Source organism: Anomaloglossus baeobatrachus, chromosome 3 (assembly GCF_048569485.1).
Source record: "Anomaloglossus baeobatrachus isolate aAnoBae1 chromosome 3, aAnoBae1.hap1, whole genome shotgun sequence".
In the NCBI taxonomy this organism is placed as follows: domain Eukaryota; kingdom Metazoa; phylum Chordata; class Amphibia; order Anura; family Aromobatidae; genus Anomaloglossus; species Anomaloglossus baeobatrachus.
In genome coordinates this window covers 114,849,311-114,871,654 of record NC_134355.1, presented here as the reverse complement: position 1 = coordinate 114,871,654, position 22,344 = coordinate 114,849,311, and the positions used below count along the sequence as shown (strand labels likewise).

Genomic DNA, 22,344 nt, shown 5'->3' with positions numbered 1-22,344 from the left:
ATTTGAACACTGACGGATGCAGGGCCCACTCGCCACCGTCTACGGTTTGACGGCTGAGATAATCGGCCTCCCAGTTTTCTACGCCTGGGATGTGGACTGCAGATATGGTGGACTTCGAGTCCTCCGTCCACTGGAGGATTCGTTGAACCTCCAGCATCGCCAGACGGCTGTGAGTCCCGCCCTGGTGATTGATGTAGGCAACCGCTGTCGCGTTGTCTGACTGGACTCGGATGTGCTTGCCCACCAACAGGTGGTGAAAGGCTAGGAGAGCTAGAAACACAGCTCTGATCTCCAGCACATTGATTGAGAGGGCTGATTCGGACGAAGTCCAAGTGCCCTGTGCTCGGTGATGGAGAAATACTGCTCCCCAACCGGAGAGACTGGCATCCGTGGTGAGGATTACCCAGGACGGAGTCAGGAAGGAGCGTCCCTGTGACAGAGAGAGGGGCCGAAGCCACCACTGAAGAGAGCTCCTGGTTTGTGGCGACAGAGCCACCAGCCTGTGCAAGGAAGAGATCCGCTTGTCCCAACAGCGGAGGATGTCCAGCTGCAGGGGACGCAGATGGAACTGGGCAAAGGGAACCGCTTCCATTGACGCCACCATCTGACCCAGCACCCGCATGAGGTGTCTGATGGAATGACGGCGGTGCCTCAGCAGAGAGCGTACCGCCAGACGAAGAGACTGCTGTTTGACTAAGGGCAGCTTCACAAGTGCCGGCAGAATCTCGAATTGCATCCCTAGGTACTCGAGTTTCTGGGTTGGAATCAGAGTGGACTTGGGCAAATTGACAAGCCACCCGAACTGGACTAGAATGGCGAGAGTGAGCGAGACACTCCGCTGGCAGTCTGCACTGGATGAGGCCTTGACTAGAAGGTCGTCCAGGTAAGGAATCACTGCCAACCCCTGGAGGTGCAGGACCGCAACCACTGCTGCCATGACCTTGGTGAATACTCGAGGGGCCGTGGCTAGGCCGAAGGGGAGAGCCACGAATTGGAAATGTTCCTCTCCGATTGCAAAGCGTAGCCAACGCTGGTGCGAAACCGCAATAGGAACATGCAGATAGGCATCTCTGATGTCGATGGATGCCAGAAAATCTCCTTGGGTCATTGAGGCAATGACCGATCTCAGAGATTCCATGCGAAAGTGCCGCACCTGAACGTGCTTGTTGAGAAGCTTGAGATCCAGGATGGGCCGGAAGGAACCGTCCTTTTTGGGGACTAGAAAGAGGTTTGAGTAGAAACCGCTGAACCGTTCCCGGGCGGGAACCGGAACAATTACACCGTTGGCCTGCAGGGATGCCACGGCCTGAGAGAAGGCGGCGGCTTTGGAGCAGGGGGGGGTGGACAGAAAAAATCTGTTTGGCGGGCTGGAAGAAAATTCTATCCTGTAGCCGTGGGAGATGATATCCCGCACCCACTGATCGGAGACGTGTTGAAACCACACGTCGCCAAAGTGGGAGAGCCTGCCACCGACCAAGGACGTTGCTGGCGTAGCCAGATAGTCAAGAGGAGGCTGCCTTAGTGGCAGCGGCTCCTCCGGCCTTTTGAGGACGCGGCTTTGCGCGCCAGTTGGGTTTACGATCCTTGGCTGCGGTAGTGGACGAGGTCGAGGGCTTAGAGGCTGACCAGTTAGAGGAACGAAAGGAACGAAAATTCGATTGGTTCCTGCTCTGGACCGGTTTCCTGGCCTTAGTTTGCGGCAAGGAAGTACTCTTTCCGCCAGTAGCTTCCTTAATTATGTCATCCAGCTGTTCTCCAAACAGCCGGGACCCAGCAAAAGGGAGACTCGCAAGGTACTTCTTAGAGGAAGCGTCTGCTTTCCACTCTCGAAGCCACAAGATCCTGCGGATCGCGAGGGAGTTAGCGGAGGCCACCGCCGTGCGGTGAGAAGCCTCCAGGATGGCAGACATGGCGTAGGATGCAAAAGCCGAAGCTTGAGAAGTTAAGGCATCCATCTCAGGAATAGAGTCCCTGGTGAGTGAATGCATCTCCGCCAGAGAGGCAGAGACTGCCTTAAGAGCCCATACTGCCGCAAAAGACGGGGAGAACGAGGCTCCTGCCGCCTCATATACAGACTTGGCCAGAAGGTTAACCTGGCGGTCAGTGGGATTTTTAAGAGAAGTGCCATCAGCCACAGCTACGACTGTGCGGGCTGAGATTCTGGACACCGGAGGGTCTACCTTTGGGGACTGGGCCCATTCCTTAACCACCTCTGGTGGAAAAGGAAAACGGTCATCTGAACTACGCTTCAAAAAGCGTTTGTCAGGACAGGCCCTGGGCTTGTTAACAGTGGTCTGAAAGCTGGAGTGGTTAAAAAACATACTTTTAGCTTTCTTAGGTGAGGTAAACTGGTGAATCTCTACCAGAGAGGTTTGTTCCTCTGACTCTGGTGGGTTGAGGTTCAGAACGGAGTTAATGGACGCAATCAAGTCACTAACATCCGCATCACCCTCAGACAAATCAATGGGGTACATAGAAGTAGCGTCTGAGGCCACAGTAAACGAATCCCCCTCGCCCTGCACGTCGGCACGTGAATCAGAGCCGTGGGACGAGGGAGGAGAAGGGTCCCTACGTCTCCGTTTAGGGGGACTGGGACCTAGAACATGCTCTGAGGGCTCCGCAGAGCTCTGAGCAGCAGAGACACTCTGAGGGGGGGGATGATGCATAGACAGCAGTGTCCGGGACAGCTGCCCCATGGAGTCGGCAAAAGACTGGGAAATAGCTTGTGAAAAAGATGCTACCCAAGCCGGGGGTTCAGCTACCAGGGCCGGAGCAGCCGAGGGGACCCCTGAGGAGGCTCTAGGCTGAGACACAACCATATTAGCACAGGCATCACAATGTGGGAATGTGCTCGGCTCTGGCAGAATGCGCTTACATGCAGTGCAAAAAGCATACATGTTCGCAGCCATGCTCCGGGTGACAGACATGCTGCTGATGGGGGGACTCTGCAGCAATAAAAACACTCCTGTAGAATGCCTGAAAGTGTATATAAAAAGCCCACAACCAGAGGTTGTGGCTTACCACACCACTCTCTGTGTGCCCTCCGGATTCCACAGCTCCAAGTCCCAGTGAAGCGACAGCTTTCCCAAAACAGCAACAGCTGCAGCTCCCAGCGCCGTCCAGTGTAAGAACGCTGAGAAAATGGCGCTGGGAGGAGGAGGGGGGGCGTGTATAAGCCCAGGAGCGGGAAAAACGGAGGGCAGAGAGATACAGGACGAGGTACAGGGGAGGGAACATCTCTCCAGAGAGGAGAGTCCTCCCCTCTGCTGGCCGGGCGGTGGGCGGCGCCGTATGCAAAATATGCAGGGAGCCGAAAACGAAACTAGGCCCAAACTGAAGCCGGGGCCTAGATTTCAAAACGCGGCCGAGCAGCAGGCACCTTCGGCGCGGTTCTCAGAGGAAACTCCCAGAACCGGCCGCAATTTACAGTAAAGTTACAACACATACTGTCCCCCAAATAAAAGTACCCGGGACCCCTGAAAAACGTCTCAATACTTAGCTCTTGAGACGCAGGGCCATGTCCCTGGAGAGGGGGGTAAACGCTCCTTCCAGCAGGGACCAGACAGGGCTGCGGATGGAGCCGGCCTCCTGCAAGCAGAGAGGACCGTGATGGCTCCCACTTCAAACAGAGCCTCGACAGAGGATGCAAAGGAGCTCGGCATGTGAAGGCTCCAGCCTTATGAAAGTCAACCTTAACAGCACCCCGCAGAGTGGGGCGTGAAGGGACATGCCGGGAGTCCAGACTGGACCCACTTTTCTTCCAAATCTTTAAAAATAAAAATGAAAAATATCAGAGAATGCAAGTGTGTGTGACCTCCTGAAACACAAAGCAATGAACTGGGTAGATTGTCATCCAGGCGGTGTATATAGCCGGAGGGAGGAGCTACACGTTTGAGTGTAGTACTTTGTGTGTCCTCCGGAGGCAGTAGCTATACACCCATGGTTTGGGTCTCCCATAAGGAACGATAAAGAAAGTTTGATTTTGGTTTCATCTGACCAGAGCATCTTCTTCCACATGTTTGGTGTGTGTCTCTCCGGTGGCTTGTGGCAAACTTTAAACGAAACTTTTGATGGATATCTTTGAGAAATGGCTTTCTCCTTGCCACTCTTGCATAAAGGCCAGATTTGCGCAGTGTACGACTGATTGTTGTCCTATGGACAGACTCCCCACCTCAGCTGTAGATCTCTGCAGCTCATCCAGAGTGATCATGGTCCTCTTGGCTGCATCTATGATCAGTCTTCTTCTTTAATATTACATTTTTGAGGGACGGCCGGGTCTTGGTAGATTTGCAGTGGTATGATACTCCTTCCATTGCAATATGATCGCTTGCACAGTGCTTCTTGGGATGTTTAAAGTTTTGGAAATCTTTTTGCAACCAAATCCGGCTTTAAACTTCTCCACAACAGTATCACGGACCTTCCTGTTGTGTTCCCTGGTCTTCATGATGCTCTGTGTGCTTTAAACAGAACACTGAGACTATCACAGAGCAAGCATTGATACGGAGACTTTATTACACCCAGGTGGCTTATATTTATCATCATCAGTCATTTAGGACACCATTGGATCATTCAGAGATCTGAACTTCTGGAGTGAGTTTGCTGCACTGAAAGTAAAGGGGACGAATAATATTGCACGCCCCAATGTTCAATTTATTCTTTTTTACAAAAGTTTAAAATAAGCAATACATTTCGTTCAACTTCACAATTGTGTCCCACTTGTTGATTCTTTACCATAACATTAAAATTTGTATCTTTATGTTTGAAGCCTGAAATGTGGTAAAAGGCTGAAAAATTCAAGGGGGCCAAATACTTTCGCAAGGCACTCTATATTATCTAGCTATGTGTGTGTCCTAAGGGAACAGGAGAGGGTGGATCGGGAAAACATACCGGGATTTTAGAATTCTAAAGGCATTAAATATTATTCACTAGAAATGACGCGGACAGAAACTAGAGGTTATGTCCTGGACTGATAATGAAAGAACGTGCAAAGGAAGGAAGACGCTTTCAGTAAGACCGTACAGATGTCTCCGAGTTCCCATCAACAAGACCCCACTTCCCTGACCTTACATTTCCAGCCATTCTTTCCACAGATAGACTGATGCGTGCTCAGCAAAAGCAGATTACGCTGAGATGGAGCAGCTATTATCACTATTTGTATGGGACTTGGAACAGATTTTATGAAATAAATAATCTACAAAAAGTTTTCCCCTATCAACAGGACAGGGAATAACTTACGGACCCCCATCGATCCAGGGAATGGGGCTCAGGAAAGGATTTTCACACGGCATTTTTGCAAAAAAAATTTCTGCAGCCAAAACTTTCCATCTTGGCAGTAAAAACACTGCACATATTTTTTCAGGCAGATTACATGTGTGATTTATGTACAGAATATGCTATTACAGTTCTATTCACCAAAACACAACGCAACATATTTTATGCAGCATTTTTACACTTTCAATGGGTGGAAAAAACACTGTAAAAAAGCTGGAGGAATTGACACGCTGCAGATTTTCAAAATCGCTGCAGGGTTCAATTTAAGCGAGGGAAAAAAAAAAAGTTGCATGTGCATGAGATTTCTGATATATCATAGCTTTCGCTGGTACAGTAAATGCTTCTGTCCTGCAGAGCAAAATCGCCCCATGTGAACATAGCAAAAATCCCATCTGACTAGAGCAGAGGATGAGTATACCCACGTCTGCTGGCACTAATTCTAGGAGATGGCCGCAGATCACAAAGTACTGCGCATAAATAAAGCGGATGTGGGCATGCTCGACCTCTGCTCCATTCAGACTGAGCTTTGCAGGGGTGCAGTCTCAGGCTCGGTGTGGATCCACTGGCCAGAATGCATGCAATCAATAAGTTATGCCATATCCTATTTATGGGGTATAACATTTATGGCTGGTGTAAACCTCTAATTTACTCCCCTACCATAGTCCCATCTCTCCTTTTCTACCTGCAGTTTAGAAGACAAGCCGCACATCGGACAGGTTATCTCTGCCTAATGTCTTCCTCTGCACTAATATCACATACATGGACTAGTTATAGCCATAGTTCACAATAGTGGAATTGTCAAAAAATTAGACTGCATGTATAGTCACAAGGAGATGACTACATACAAAACATGTGCACAATGTAATGTACTCAACTTGTGCCACCAAAGCATTGTCTGGCTTATCGGACTCCCAACACCAAACAGAAGGCTCCACAGAGAACCTGCTAGATAAATGTAGGCAGGTGCACTGGGCGGTCTTTGGTGGAGCTAGGATGTGTCCTGGGCAGGAAGAGATAGTGATGGGTGAAGCTGGACTGTGCAAGGCAGACGACTGACGCACCCCGCAGCAAGAGGCACTTTCAGCTTCACACGCCAGAAGAAAGGGATGGTGAAAAAAACCAACACAGGAGCAGTAATACAAAGGAGTCTAAAGAACAGGTTTTAAGATGATCAAGCACCAATGCGTTTTGTTTTTTTTTAATTTATTAGGGTTCCTAAAATTGGTTAATTGGAAAGTCATATTTATTAATATATAGTGATGACTGAGCTCTACCATTTCCCAGAAAAATGATTGAGACCTCAATTGCCTTCCATTATACTTGGGTGCTCGAGTCGGGCCCAACTGCGCTTATGGAGTACCGAGCACCCAAGCATGGTAGTGTGCGCTCATCACTAGTGATAATGAACATTACATGATAAAACCCATTCATGTGCCTAGAGTCGCTAACGGTCATTGCCCCAACGGCCAAAAACATTATAACATCCTACTGTGTTGCTAAACCTCGGCGGTTTTCAGGGCACTGACTGAGTTTTTAGTGCCGGTCATGGTTTCCGCCACAATGTGGAAACCACATTTGAAGTGTATACAGACACGTGTTTTAGAAAATGTCCTTACAATTGAGTCTTATATAAAGAAGAAAACTTGTGGTTACTTTTGCGGATTTAACCACTCATCTCGGGGGACTACACCAGACAATGGTTCTCGTAGACAACAATGTTAAATAGCTATTTTGCCAAATGTCTTGTTTTCTGGACAGTGATAAGTGTGTATGTAACAGTTGTGTGTGTATGTAGCAGAATTGTATGTGTATATACAGCAGAGCTGAGTGTGTATGCAGCAGTGCTGTGAACATGTGTGCTGCAGAGAGTACATAATGTGCATATGCTGCATATACCTCCTAATTCTACCTTAGTGCATTAAAATGAGTGATAATAACCCCTCCACTTACTACTACGAGTATCTACACTGCCAGATAAGTTTTAATTAGAAGGGAATATGTTTTTTCCTGTTTTCTGCTGTCTAAACCTGTGGTGTGTGTTATAATATGGTGCATTTTATAGTCCAAATGAAAAATAGGGGTCTATCACATATTTTTTGGGATATTTCAAATATTTTTCTATACAAACACTAATAATTGCAATTTTAAGTATTTTATATATAACAACTTGAGGGAATTTATTTTGCTGGCTTGACATCTGGGTTGAATGACAGGAAAAAAAAAAAAAAAAAAGATCATATGTAAAAAGAAAAAAAAAAATATATGGAAATCACTGGATAAGTAGACATGTTAATGATGAGCAAATGATCACAAAGGAAAACAAAATTGTGAGAAGTTTGCGATTTAGGCGGCATCAAGTAAGAGCGCCATGTGCAGAAATCCAAGCAGTTACATGGCTTGGCTGCTATTAATGAGATGATTGATGGTTGGCTAAAGAAAGTACTGCCACACTGAATGCAAGTGGATACACAAATCATCAAGATCCCCTGCTGCCAGCTCCCCAAGCAATGATGTCCCAAATGTGCTTGATGGGAGAAAAGTCCGGAGAAGCTGCAGGCCATGGTAGAATGATGAGACCACACAGGCTGCTCACAGTAGCAACAGCAACATGTGGCCTGGCATTGCCATAATGAAAACCAGCTCCTGAGACATTGGAATAATGGCCGTACCACTAATTGATCTATTTTCTGTACTTCAAATGTAATTAGGGTTCATGTACCAAGCCTAAAGGCTCAGTCACACACAACGACTTACCAGCGATCCCGAAAACGATGCGACCTGATAGTGATCGCTGGTAAGTCGCTGGGAGGTCGCAGGTGAGATGTCACACAGTCAGATCTTACCAGCGATGCAGGAACAATACAGGTTGCAGTAGCGACCTGTATAACGATCTCAGCAGTCTCTGGAACCCTGTCACACAGCGTCAAACACAGCGATGTGTCCTGCCCAGCAGGACATCGCCTTTGAAGAAAATGGCCTGGACCATTCTGCAACGACTAGAGATCTCACAGCAAGGGCCTGATCGCTGGTAGGTGTCACACATAACAAGATCGCTAACGGGATCGCTACTGCGTCACAGAAACCTTGACTCAGCTGTGATCTCGCTAGCGATCTCGTTATGTGTGACGGTACCTTAAGGCGTCAAGGTCGACACAAATCATCAGCGCTTGCACGCCATTGAGCTACGAGCCAGACGTCTACTATTGTTCCGTTGCCCTCACCCCACTGCTCTCAAAGGCTATCATGGCGCAGAGAAAGATGGCAATGGAGGCTGGAATAGATGTCTATCCTCTTTAGTAACGAGGCACACTTTTGTCTTGGATGCAAAGATAGCCGGAGATTCTTCTGGAGACCATGTGGGCAGCGCCATGAAGAGGCCTTCCCGAGGGAATGTGGTAGTGTCCCATGAGACAATTTTCAACAAGACAACAGGCATTTGATTTACTAATAAAAAAAAAAAAACTAATAACAGCCTCTATTTTTGGAAGTATTCTTACTTTACAGCATTTGTTTCCCCCACCCCTGCCTAAAACTTTTGCACAGTATTTTATAATGTGTGTAATATATATACATAGACACACACTTATTTTTTAATTATACGGTCTTTGTAAAAACTTGAGGGAAATTAACTCATTGGCGTGCATTCTTTGTCACACAATGTATTAAAAAATAAAAAAAACTGCAATGTCGTAAAGTTTCCTTAGAAAGAACATTGGGAATCCATGCAGTAATCAAAGGCGTTGTCTGGGACTTCTACATTTCTGGCCTATCCTTGGGATCAATATATCGATCGGTGGGGGTGCGACACCCAGGACCATAATAAATATGGTACAATATAAAAACCACAAAAATATAAAATTACAAAATAAAAATACAAATAAACCATTTGGCTAGATTTAAATAGTTTTTAGATTTTTTTTTAATGACTATAAAGTTGAATATTTTTATAAACCATTTAATATCCACCTATAATAATTTCAGAAATTATAATCAAAATATTTTAGCAATAAAACAACAACAATAATAATAAATAATAATAATAATAATAATAATAAAAAAACAATAACAATAACTTTCAAAAGTATCATCATCAACAGGAATCTTACCTATACTATGGTACTGCCAGCGGTAGAAAATCCTTTCAGGTAGTAGTTGTAGAATTTTCTAAATCAAAAGAATAACAGCGAAACACAATTAATATGAGACATAGTAATACATATAAATCTAATCACTTAACCCCTTCAGCCGCCGGGCGCTTTCCAATTTTCCGGGGTTTTTTGCTCCCCTTCTTCAAAGAGCCGTAACTTTTTTATTTTTCCGTCAATCTTGCCATATGAGCGCTTGTTTTTTGTGGGACGAGTTGTACTTTTAAATAAAACCATAAGTTTTACCATATGGTGTACTGGAAAACAGCAGAAAAATTCCAAGTGTGGAAAAACTGCAAAAAAGTGTGATCGCACAATAGTTTTTGGGATATTTTATTCACCGTGTTCACTATATGGTAACACTGATGTGTTGTTGTGATACCTGAGGTCGGTGCGAGTTTGTAGACACCAAACATGTATAGGTTTACTTGTATCTAAGGGGTTAAAAAAAAAAAAATCACAAGCCTGGCCAATAAAAGTGGCTTACGTTTTGTGCCATTTTCCGAAACCCGTAGCGTTCTCATTTTTCGGGATCTATGGCTCAGCGATGGCTTATTTTTTGCGTCTCGAGCTGACATTTTTAATGGTACCATTTATGCGCAGATGCTACGTTTTGATCGCCTGTTATTGCCATTTGCGCAAAACTTGCAGCGACCAAAAAACGGAATTTTGTCGTTTGGAATTATTTTGCCGCTACGCCATTTACCAATCAGATTAATTAATTTTACAATTTGATAGAGCGGGCAATTCTGAACGCAGCGATACCAAATGTGTATATTTTTTATTTTTGTAACCATTTAATTTTCAATGGGGTGAAAGGGGAGTGATTTGGACTTTTAGGGTTTGTTTTTTAAAACTTTTTTTTATTTTACTAGTCCCCCTAGGGGGCTATAGCCATCAGCAATCCGATCGCTCTGCCATATCTACTGATCACAGATATATAGCTGTAAACAGCAGATATGCTCACTTTCTGCTTCACTCGGCTCTGGGCCGAGTGAAACCAAAAGTAATTCATGTCACCTACAGGAGTCATCACATGACCCTGTGCTACGATGGCAATCACCGAAAGTCACGTGATTACGCACGTGACTTCCGGTGGGGGCGGCAGTAAGTAAAAGTAATAGCCGCGCGTATATACATCTCGCTGCCAGACTTTGGCAGCGAGATGTGAGGGGTTAAAAGTTGCAGGTGGAAGCGATTTCACTTGTAACTTGCAGGCGCACATGTCAGCTGTTAAAAAAAGCTGACATCTGCGTGGATCGCCACGACCTGTCCACGGCAGGGGACGGGCATTAACCTCACACGATCCATGACGGATATATCCATCATGGGTCGTGAAGCGGTTAAATAAAAAAAATAATATGGTAATCCACAAATTAAAAAAAAAAAAAAAAAAAGTGAAATGCAAAAACAATATATATAAGAAAACAAAGAAGCTCTACATAGGCATCAATACATGTAAACTAACAAAAGAAAACACTCACCCGGTTACTCGTCGCCACTCATGCACCTCCCCTGCTCTTGTTCTCGTCACCTTGGCTGCAGGCATCCCAGCCCGTACACTCTATGTGACCGCTGCAGCCAATGACTGACAGTGTGACCACTGCAGCCAATCACTGACATCAGTAGTCTTGTGCCGTATATCGTTGATGGCAGTGATCTGCAGCAGCGTTAATTAGGGGTACACTGGTTGGGATGTCTGCAGCAGGTGTTAGAGAAAAAAGGAACATCGAGGATGTGGTGCTGGAACAGGGGAAGGAAAACTGATGTGTATATAGAATTTCACTGTTTTAGATGGTTTGCTGCCTATGCGCAGCTTTTTCACCACCTTGAACCACACCTTTAATATACGCCATGGAGCTGCAGCGTATACTCCGGCTCATGCTGGAAGGGAATGAGGGCATTGCTTGGGAAAATGCAGGTTACTCAGGACGAGCTTTCCTCTGGGTTGGCAGAATTCAATCAGCGCTATGACAATTGCACAGCTCAGTCCTCCAGGGACACAGAGGCCGCAGACTAGGAACTCAAATTACCAGGTAATTAACCCAATTCTCTAGATTTCTAATCCGGTTTGTGCCTTTGCAACCATGAAAGCTGAAGGCCATCATTACCTCTAACTGATAATCAATGCTGATTTACTAGAATGCGATCATCATCTTCTTAATTAACAGTCTATTTTGCACCTTTAACCTCCTTAATGACCGGGTCTAAAAATTATTTATTGACTGGAAAGTTTTATGTTTTGGCTTGTTTGTTGCTTTGTGACATTTCAGCAGATTTCTCAGTCTTGGCTTTATAAGGTTTTGTTTTATTAAAGGGAAAGTGTTTCATTATTAAGCAGTATTGGGGAGCTCATAGGAATTATTGCATAATCCATAATTATAGCATTAGCTTCTGTTATGCAAATATGGAATTAAAAGTGAGTGGGGGGGGGGGGGTGATTTAGGATTTATAATAAATGATTACATGTTTAGTTACAAATGAATAAGGAAAATGAAAGGCGAAATATAATATTTTCCCAATGACATACAGGGAAATATTTGTTTAATTGGACAATTTTCCCTGTAACTTGGGCATCTTCAGCAACCCTATTCACAGGGACAATCAGTCTACTACAGGACTTAAGCCACTGGCGGAGCTGCTTTGGGTTTGTCAGGATCCATCAGTTCTGCTAAGGAAGACGCACTGGCATCCTTTGGTGATGGAGATCATTGCATGGCATCCATCAGAGGCATCAGTGTAACATGTACTCCCTGGCTTACAGAACTAATGAATGGCCAAACGAGATGTGAACATAGCAGACCATTAGGAGTGGTTAAGTTATGTAAAGAGACAATTGTTAGTGGGCCACATCAACGACTTTCTCCCAGGTATGGAGAGATAATATAACTTACAAGAAAGGTAGTACACTCACCGAGGTGAAGGTACTGTGCCCAGCAAATATTGTACATGGTCCAGTTAATAACAATAGCGCAAACATGCAGGAATATGAGGAGCGGCAGAAAAAATGGCAATGTAAAGTGTATGGTCGACCTAACATTGGAAGGACACCTCACACTCCATAGTCTCAGCTCAGGCCAACCACAAAACTATCTAGATACCAAAATTAATTCTATTGCCAAAAATGTAACGAAGGAGTACTGTATTTTTCATATTATAAGACGCAGATTTGCTCCCAAAAATTTGGGAGGAAAGTGAGGGGTGCATCTTACAATCCGCATGTAGCTTACCGGGAGGTGGAGAATGAGCGCTGCTCTGGCTGCGAGGAGCAGGACAGTGCCGCAGGTGTCCCAGATGCTGTGGGCCTCAAATAATGGCGCCTGGAGTTGACACGTGCACAGATGGAGCTCTCGGCTCAAGATCTCATGTGCTCACGCACCGCCTTCCGCCCACTGATCTCCCAGAGCAGACTTAAAGAAAATGGTGCCTGGAGGTGGTGCGTGTGCAGATGAGATCTCGGAGTGTCATTGAGCTGATAAGTCAATCTGCACACACGCCAACTCTGGGCACCATTTCTTTGAAGCCTGTACCGCCAACAGAGAATCCCGAACACCCACTGCACCGCCCTGCTCCACAAAATCAGCACGGCCCCTGCAGCCAGCACAACCCCCGTAGCCAGCACAGCCCCCACCGCAGCGCCTGCAGCATTGCCCTACTCCAGCACTGCATCTGCCTCCTGTGACCCCGCTCCACTACCGCTGCTGCCCCCCCCCTCCGGTAAGACACCATTGGAGTATAAGACGTACCTGCCCCTCTTTTTTTTTTTTTTTTTTTTTTAACCTTTCTCTCCCTCTAAAATTGGGGTGCATCTTATAATCCGGTGCGTCTCATAAAACGAAAAATATGGTATGTAAGAAATAAGAAATAACCACAGCTTTTGCTCTTCCACAATAAAATGTCACAAAGACAAGAGACTGTATAAAAATATTCATAATTCTACCACAAAAGTGGCTCTGAGAGCAACAAAAAGACAGATTGTAAGTGGTTTATATGAACTTGTCATCTAAACTTGTACCAATCTTAAAGAGTAATTAAATTCTTTAGTGCGTAAAACTGAAAAATACTTCTAAAAACTCAAAAACGGGGATTTTTAATTTCACAATCATTCACCAACTACAGCAACTACAAGTGCTTTCCAACAGAGCTTGTAAGTGCTGCTGTAGAGCCCAAGGAATCACTGGATCTGGCCAGCGTCAGGGCCCGGCGATCCTCCGATGCTACGGAGGCAGAACGTTGTAGAGAATGAGAAATTACAGATTCGGCTCCTATAAATGAAAGCCCAGACTAGGCCACAGACCACAATACATACCTGACCATCATGTATCACTGCATGCCCCTGAAAAATCCAGAGCGAGCAAAATGTGTAGGAGTCAAACCTGCCGTTGCGAAACCAGTCGAGCTCTAAAAGTTTTAGAAGCTGCACCTAAATTGATTGATTAATTGCCAACACAGGAATTGTCAAGAAGAAGAAAACTCCTCTGAGGAAACAACTATTGACTGATCTATTGGTGATCTGACGTCACTAGAAACAGGCGGTCATTCCGCAGGATCTTTGTGCACAATACGGGACGTCAGCGTCGCCTACAATGACTTGTGGCACTAGAGAAAGAATGCGCGGACATCAATAAAAGACAGATACTTACTTCAAAAAGAAATAGGATGGAGTCCAGCTCCTCCCTTTGAGATTTATTCCCTAAAAATAAAAAAAAAAAAAATTGTAATCCTTCGTAAAAAAAGTGTAAGTCATTATACAACACATAATATTATTCACAATGAAAAGATAAAGCAAGGAAACATTAAAATAAAAAGACACGATAGGATGAACCAGTCTACTGTGACAAGCACCGGAGACACCGTTAGAACAGGAATCAGAGCCTTTACACAGGGTAAATTGGAAAAAGAATACCAAGGTCCATAATAATTAAGTAATCCTCACCCAGACCATTATTTAAACCCTAAAATTTACTTTTATCTAAATGTGATACTTAATGTCTAAATAGACCACTTGATATTAGAAAACATATCACATTTTATTAAAGACAAAAGACAAAAAGTTCACACAGAAACCAAAGTGTTAAAAAAAAAAAAAAGATGGCAATGGGATTCATGTAGGAATTAAAAATACTATCCATCAAATTACAACTAAGTAACAGTCGGGTTGATAGAAAGTGCAGACAAGGGGCTATACACAGGAAGGTTGAGGTATAGTATGGTATTGCACACTAGGATTGCACAAGTATCCCGGCACATAATAAAGTGTCCCATTCCCATCAAATATACAAAATACATCTAAATACCAAAAAAGGGGGCAGAGGGACATCTAGGCATTAAAACATCTAAGAGGCAAATTCTCACATAGTAACTGATGTACAGAATATTGATTAAATCAATAGACACGCATGTGCAAATATACAATCCCTGAGAATAACAAATATGGGACTCAGTAACCCACCGAGTTCTGCACAGTCGACCCCACAGATCACACCGCTCTGCACCACGATGCGCGTTTCGCATCAAAGCTGATGCAAAACACGTGTGGACGGGCAGGGCGGTGTGCTCTGTAGGGTCCACTGTGCAGAATTCGATGGGTTACTGAGTCCCATATTTGTTATTCTCAGCCTTTACACAGGGTGCCTAACACAAGGAGTCGTGCCGAGCAATACACCAGCCTATGACAAGAGGGGTGATGAGAGGGATGGGAATCTTCATGTCCTCTGTGTCAGCTTCACGGACAGTGTGACATCCTGGCCAGTTGGTCGATATGGAAAGCTTTCTTTTACTGTGAAACTCTGCAGTGTTTCATAGAAAATATAACTTGAAGAACAAGTCAGGAAGGAGAAGCAAAGTCCTTGCACATGAGAAGAGTCTGCTGGGCGGCTCCCTCTGAATAATCCCCACCCAACTTGTGTTGAGTGACAGGCCTCTCCCCATAATGCAAATAGTGAGAGACTTGAAACTAAAGCAGAGTTGAAAGGGAAAGGCCAGAGAGAGCCCCGACCCTGTGCCAGGCAAATATTAAATCCATCATTTACTCATTTAATGTTTTAGTAGAAGACCAAATTCAGTCATCCTTGCATCACGTGTTGTGTGCTTTTCACAGATAGATTATAGTGGGCACATTTTGTATGGGGTTGCTCACATGTTAAAAAAAAATAAAATAAAAATATCACAACGGCATGTCAGTCTTTGATCACAAAATTACCTATACCAGTCTGTAGCTCTATGAAAATCAGCCAGCACACAGATGGATGGCATCAGTGTATAATCTGTGTGATGTCCATCATTGAAGGGGTTGGCCACTACTTGGACAACCCCTTCTCATGCCACGTTTAGGCTATGTGCGCACTAGGCCGTTTTACCCGCGGATTTACCCGCGGATTTGCTGTGGAAATTTCTTGAGAAATGTCTGCAATCTTTGTGCAGACATTTCCCAGCAAATCCTATGAGAAAAAAAATAGCTGTGCGCACACTGCGGATTTTTCTCAAGAAATTTCCTTGAGAAGATTTTCTTGAGAAAATTTCTTGAGAAAATGAGCATGTCCATTCTTTTCCCACAGGTACCTGCGGATTTCTGCAGTACAGCCTGCAAAATCCGCAGGGAACAACCTGCGGGAAAATCGCGGCAAATCCGCACGCGGATTTACCGCGGATTTGGTGCGGATTTTTTCCGGAGGTCCGGAAATCTTCCACTCCCAGAAGTTTCTCAAGAAATTTTCTTGAGAAACTTCACATTTCTAGTGCGCATAAAGCCTTAGTCCCATTAAAATAAAGAAAAAATAAATAAATAAAAAAAAATAAAAAAAAAACAAAAAAACCACACACACCTCCCGTGTTGCTGCTATCTTAGTGGTGCCAGTGCTCAAGTTCCGAGGGCTCACATGATGTTGTGACGTCACACAAGCACCACGCTCAATCATCTCCGGCTTCGCTCTTCCCGTCTTAATATGTATAAGTGATCAATAGAAAGCGAGAGCTGCGGCTGCCGCTCACTTCTTGTTGACTACTTATATGTCCTAAAGTGAGGCGAGTGAAGCCGGCGGGGATTGGGCGCGGTGCTCGCGTGACATCACAACATCATGTGAGTTCCAGCATGGGTGGAGAATATAGGCTTTTCTATTTTAATGAGGCAAACATGGAATTAAACGGCGCTGTCCTAGTAGTGGAAAACAGTTTTAATAATGCAATGGATGGGAAAGAAGGGAATTTTGTTTACTTACCGTAAATTCCTTTTCTTCTAGCTCCAATTGGGAGACCCAGACAATTGGGTGTATAGCTACTGCCTCCGGAAGCCACACAAAGCACTACACTTAAAGGTGTAAGGCCCCTCCCCTTCTGCCTATACACCCCCCGTGGGATCACGGGCTCCTCAGTTTTAGTGCAAAAGCAAGAAGGAGGAAAGCCAATAACTGGTTTAAAAACAAATTCGATCCGAAGAAACATCGGAGAACTGAAACCATTCAACATGAACAACATGTGTACCCGAAAAAACAAAAATCCCTAAGAAAACAGGGCGGGTGCTGGGTCTCCCAATTGGAGCTAGAAGAAAAGGAATTTACGGTAAGTAAACAAAATTCCCTTCTTCTTTGTCGCTCCTAATTGGGAGACCCAGACAATTGGGACGTCCAAAAGCAGTCCCTGGGTGGGTAAAAGAACACCTCGTGATAGGGCCGAAAAAACAGCCCTTTCCTACAGGTGGGCAACCGCCGCCTGAAGGACTTGTCTACCTAGGCTGGCGTCCGCCGAAGCGTAGGTATGCACCTGATAATGCTTGGTAAAAGTGTGCAGACTCGACCAGGTAGCCGCCTGGCACACCTGCTGAGCCGTAGCCTGGTGCCGTAATGCCCAGGACGCACCCACGGCTCTGGTAGAATGGGCCTTCAGCCCTGAGGGAACCGGAATCCCAGCAGAACGGTAGGCTTCAAGAATTGGTTCCTTGATCCACCGAGCCAGGGTGGATTTGGAAGCTTGCGACCCTTTACGCTGACCAGCGACAAGGATAAAGAGTGCATCCGAGCGGCGCAGAGGCGCCGTGCGGGAAATGTAGATTCTGAGTGCTCTCACCAGATCCAACAAATGGAAATCCTTTTCACATTGATGAACTGGATGAGGACACAAAGAAGGTAAGACGATATCCTGATTGAGATGAAAGGGGGATACCACCTTAGGGAGAAACTCCGGAATCGGGCGCAGAACCACCTTGTCCTGGTGAAACACCAGAAAGGGAGATTTGCATGACAGCGCTGCTAGCTCGGACACTCTCCGAAGAGACGTGACCGCTACTAGAAAGGCCACTTTCTGTGAAAGGCGAGAAAGGGAAACATCCCTCATAGGCTCGAAAGGCGGCTTCTGGAGAGCAATTAGAACCCTGTTCAGATCCCAGGGCTCTAACGGCCGCTTGTAAGGGGGGACGATATGACAAACCCCTTGCAGGAACGTGCGTACCTGAGGAAGTCGTGCTAGGCGTTTCTGAAAAAATACAGATAGCGCTGAGACTTGTCCTTTAAGGGAGCCGAGCGACAAACCTTTATCCAAACCGGATTGTAGGAAAGAAAGAAGAGTAGGCAATGCAAATGGCCAGGGAGAAACTCCCTGAGCAGAGCACCAAGATAAGAATATCTTCCACGTCCTGTGGTAGATCTTGGCGGAGGATGGTTTTCTAGCCTGTCTCATGGTGGCAATGACCTCTTGAGATAATCCTGAAGACGCTAGGATCCAGGACTCAATGGCCACACAGTCAGGTTCAGGGCCGCAGAATTCTGATGGAAAAACGGCCCTTGGGACAACAAGTCTGGTCGGTCTGGTAGTGCCCACGGTTGGCCTACCGTGAGGTGCCACAGATCCGGGTACCACGACCTCCTCGGCCAGTCTGGAGCGACGAGGATGGCGCGGCGGCAGTCGGACCTGATCTTGCGCAGCACTCTGGGCAACAGTGCCAGAGGTGGAAACACATAAGGTAGCCGGAACAGCGACCAATCTTGAACTAAGGCGTCCGCCGCCAGAGCTCGGTGATCGTGAGACCGTGCCATGAAAGCCGGGACCTTGTTGTTGTGCCGGGACGCCATTAGGTCGACGTCCGGCATCCCCCAGCGGCGACAGATCTCCTGAAACACGTCCGGGTGAAGAGACCATTCCCCTGCGTCCATACCCTGGCGACTGAGGAAGTCTGCTTCCCAGTTTTCCACGCCTGGGATGTGAACTGCGGATATGGTGGATGCCATGTCTTCCACCCACGTCAGAATCCGCCGGACTTCCTGGAAGGCTTGCCGACTGCGTGTTCCTCCTTGGTGGTTGATGTATGCCACCGTTGTGGAGTTGTCCGACTGAATTCGGATCTGCTTGCCTTCCAGCCACTGCTGGAAGGCTTGTAGGGCAAGATACACTGCTCTGATTTCCAGAACATTGATCTGAAGGGTGGACTCTTGCTGAGTCCACGTACCTTGAGCCCTGTGGTGGAGAAAAACTGCTCCCCACCCTGAAAGACTCGCGTCTGTCGTAACCACCGCCCAGGATGGGGGTAGAAAGGACTTTCCTTTTGACAATGAAGTGGGAAGAAGCCACCACCGAAGAGATTCCTTGGCCGCCTGAGAAAGGGAGACGTTCCTGTCGAGGGATGTCGACTTCCCGTCCCATTGGCGGAGAATGTCCCATTGTAGTGGACGCAGATGAAACTGCGCGAAAGGGACTGCCTCCATTGTTGCTACCATCTTCCCTAGGAAGTGCATGAGGCGTCTCAAGGGGTGTGACTGGCCTTGAAGGAGAGATTGCACCCCTGTCTGTAGTGAACGCTGTTTGTCCAGCGGAAGCTTCACTATCGCTGGGAGAGTATGAAACTCCATGCCAAGATATGTTAGCGATTGGGTCGGAGTCAGATTTGACTTTGAAAAGTTGATGATCCACCCGAAACTCTGGAGAGTCTCCAGCGCAACGTTCAGGCTGTGTTGGCATGCCTCTTGAGAGGGTGCCTTGACCAGTAGATCGTCCAAATACGGGATCACAGAGTGACCTTGAGAGTGCAGGACTGCTACTACTGCTGCCATGACCTTGGTGAAGACCCGTGGGGCTGTCGCCAGCCCGAAAGGCAGAGCTACGAACTGAAGGTGTTCGTCTCCTATAACGAAGCGTAGAAAACGCTGATGCTCTGGAGCAATCGGCACGTGGAGATAAGCATCCTTGATGTCTATTGATGCTAGGAAATCTCCTTGAGACATTGAGGCGATGACGGAGCGGAGGGATTCCATCCGGAACCGCCTGGTTTTCACGTGCTTGTTGAGCAGTTTTAAATCCAGAACGGGACGGAAAGACCCGTCCTTTTTTGGCACCACAAACAAATTGGAGTAAAAACCGTGACCTTGCTCCTGAAGAGGAACAGGGGTCACCACTCCTTCTGCCTTTAGCGTGCACACCGCTTGCAGAAGAGCATCGGCTCGGTCGGGAGGTGGAGAAGTTCTGAAGAATCGAGTTGGAGGACGAGAACTGAACTCTATCCTGTACCCGTGAGAGAGAATGTCTCTCACCCAACGGTCTTTGACCTGTGGCAGCCAAACGTCGCCAAAGCGGGAGAGCCTGCCACCGACCGAGGATGCGGAGAGAGGAGGCCGAAAGTCATGAGGAAGCCGCCTTGGTAGCGGGTCTTCCGGCTGTCTTTTTTGGGCGTGACTGAGCCCGCCAAGAATCTGAGCTCCTCTGATCCTTTTGAGTCCTTATGGACGAGGAGAATCGGGACCTGCCCGAGCCTCGAAAGGACCGAAACCCCGACTGTCCCCTCCTCTGTTGGGGTTTGTTTTGTCTGGGCTGAGGTAAGGATGAATCCTTACCCTTGGACTGTTTAATGATTTCATCCAAACGCTCACCAAACAGTCGGTCACCAGAAAATGGCAAACTGGTTAAGCACTTTTTGGAAGCAGAATCTGCCTTCCATTCCCTTAACCACAAGGCTCTGCGTAAAACCACGGAGTTGGCGGACGCCACTGCCGTACGGCTCGTAGAGTCCAGGACAGCATTAATCGCGTAAGACGCAAATGCAGACATTTGAGAGGTTAAGGATGCCACCTGCGGAACAGATGTACGTGTGACCGTGTCAATCTGTGTAAGACCAGCTGAAATAGCTTGGAGTGCCCATACGGCTGCGAATGCTGGAGCAAACGACGCGCCGATAGCTTCATAGATGGATTTCAACCAGAGCTCCATCTGTCTGTCAGTGGCATCTTTAAGTGCAGCCCCATCTTCCACTGCAACTATGGATCTAGCCGCAAGCCTGGAGATTGGAGGATCCACCTTGGGACACTGGGTCCAGCCCTTGACCACGTCAGGGGGAAAGGGATAACGTGTATCCTTAAGCCGTTTGGAGAAACGCTTATCTGGATAAGCGTGGTGTTTCTGGACTGACTCTCTAAAGTCAGAGTGGTCCAGAAAAGTACTTAATTTACGCTTGGGATACCTGAAATGGAATTTCTCCTGCTGTGAAGCTGACTCCTCCACTGGAGGAGCTGGGGGAGAAATATCCAACATTCTATTGATGGACGCTATAAGATCATTCACTATGGCGTCACCATCAGGAGTATCCAGATTGAGAGCGGTCTCAGGATCAGAATCCTGATCAGCTACCTCCGCCTCATCATACAGAGAGTCCTCCTGCTGGGACCCTGACCAGTGTGATGAAGTCGAGGGCCGCTCATAGCGAGCTCGCTTAGGCTGTCTGGGACTGTCGTCCGTGTCAGAGCCTTCACCCTGGGATGCATGGGACACCCCCGGAGCCCGGAGCTGTTCCAACTGAGGGGGACCAGGGAGCAATGATTCAACAGTGCCCATGGTCTGAGTTACTGGTCTAGACTGCAAAGTTTCTAGAATTTTAGTCATAGTCACAGACAATCTATCCGCAAAAACTGCAAACTCCGTCCCCGTCACCTGGACAGTATTCACAGGTGGTTCTCCCTGGGTCACCTCTAGCAGAGGCCCCGGCCGAGCAAGTGCCACAGGGGCCGAGCACTGCACACAATGGGGGTCAGTGGAACCTGCCGGTAGAGTAGCCTCACATGCGGTACAAGCAGCATAGAAAGCCTGTGCCTTGGCACCCTTGCTTTTTGCGGATGACATGCTGTTGTCTCCTCTGAGCAATCTAGGAGGGTATATAGCCAAGAATCACCAGCGACCGTACAGTGCAATGTATAGCATGCAAGCATAAAAATACAAATGTACACTTCGGCACTAGTGGGGTCAGCACCAGAGGTGCCGCTTACCGCCCGCTCAAACGCGGGTGTGTGGTCGCCAGAATCCCGTGTCTGGGTCTCCCAGAACTTGTCTCCCCTCTCCAGTTCAGACTGCACACAGGAATGGCTGCCGGCGTTCTGTGAAGAGGGGCGGACCGTGGGCGTGCCTCAGACAAAGTGCGGGCAACTGGCGTCCCACTGTGTCCAGTGTGAGGGCTGGAGTATGTAAAGTAGACTCCAGCCCTCTGCGCTGATGTTCTGTACAGCGTCCCGCCCTTCCCCTGACTGGCAGGCCTGGGGGCGGGAACGAAACGAAACTAGGCCGCAAAAGCCGGGGACTCGAGTAATAAGCGCGGCCGTCATATATGCACGGCCAGCGCGGAAGTCCCCGGCGCACCACAAGTCCCAGCCGCGCCGCAGCGTAAACTGACAGCAGCGGCCGGCGCGGCAGTTCCCAATACATTAACTCACTCAGCAGAGCTGTAGTGAGTAGTAGCACAAGCGCGCAGCGCTGTTGTCCCCGGCGCACTAACACACCCAGCAATGCTGCAGTGTGTCTGCGCGCGGTCTGTACGGGGACACAGAGTACCTTGACGTAGCAGGGCCATGTCCCTGACGATACTCAGCTCCATATCCAGCAGATTCCCCAGCGGCTGTGGATGGAGCACGGTCTCAGTGCCTGGAGACCGGTAAAATCCCACTTCACCCAGAGCCCTAAGGGG

General features: G+C 47.2%; 1 protein-coding gene across 4 annotated transcripts in view; it reads right to left on the bottom strand.

The window, feature by feature from the left end:
* The window catches only part of LOC142296126 (ral GTPase-activating protein subunit alpha-2-like), a 487,199-nt gene that overhangs the window by 402,843 nt on the left and 62,012 nt on the right, over positions 1–22,344 (bottom strand). For all 4 annotated transcript variants that reach the window (XR_012751590.1, XM_075339383.1, XM_075339384.1 and 1 more), the window contains exons 3-4: positions 14,060–14,109; positions 9,378–9,435 (exon numbers count right to left, since the gene is read on the bottom strand). Coding sequence is in view for 3 of the 4 variants with exons in the window: in XM_075339383.1 (XP_075195498.1) it covers positions 9,378–9,435; positions 14,060–14,109 (108 nt within the window). In the remaining variant the exon portion in view is untranslated. The remainder of the gene's footprint in view (positions 1–9,377; positions 9,436–14,059; positions 14,110–22,344) is intronic.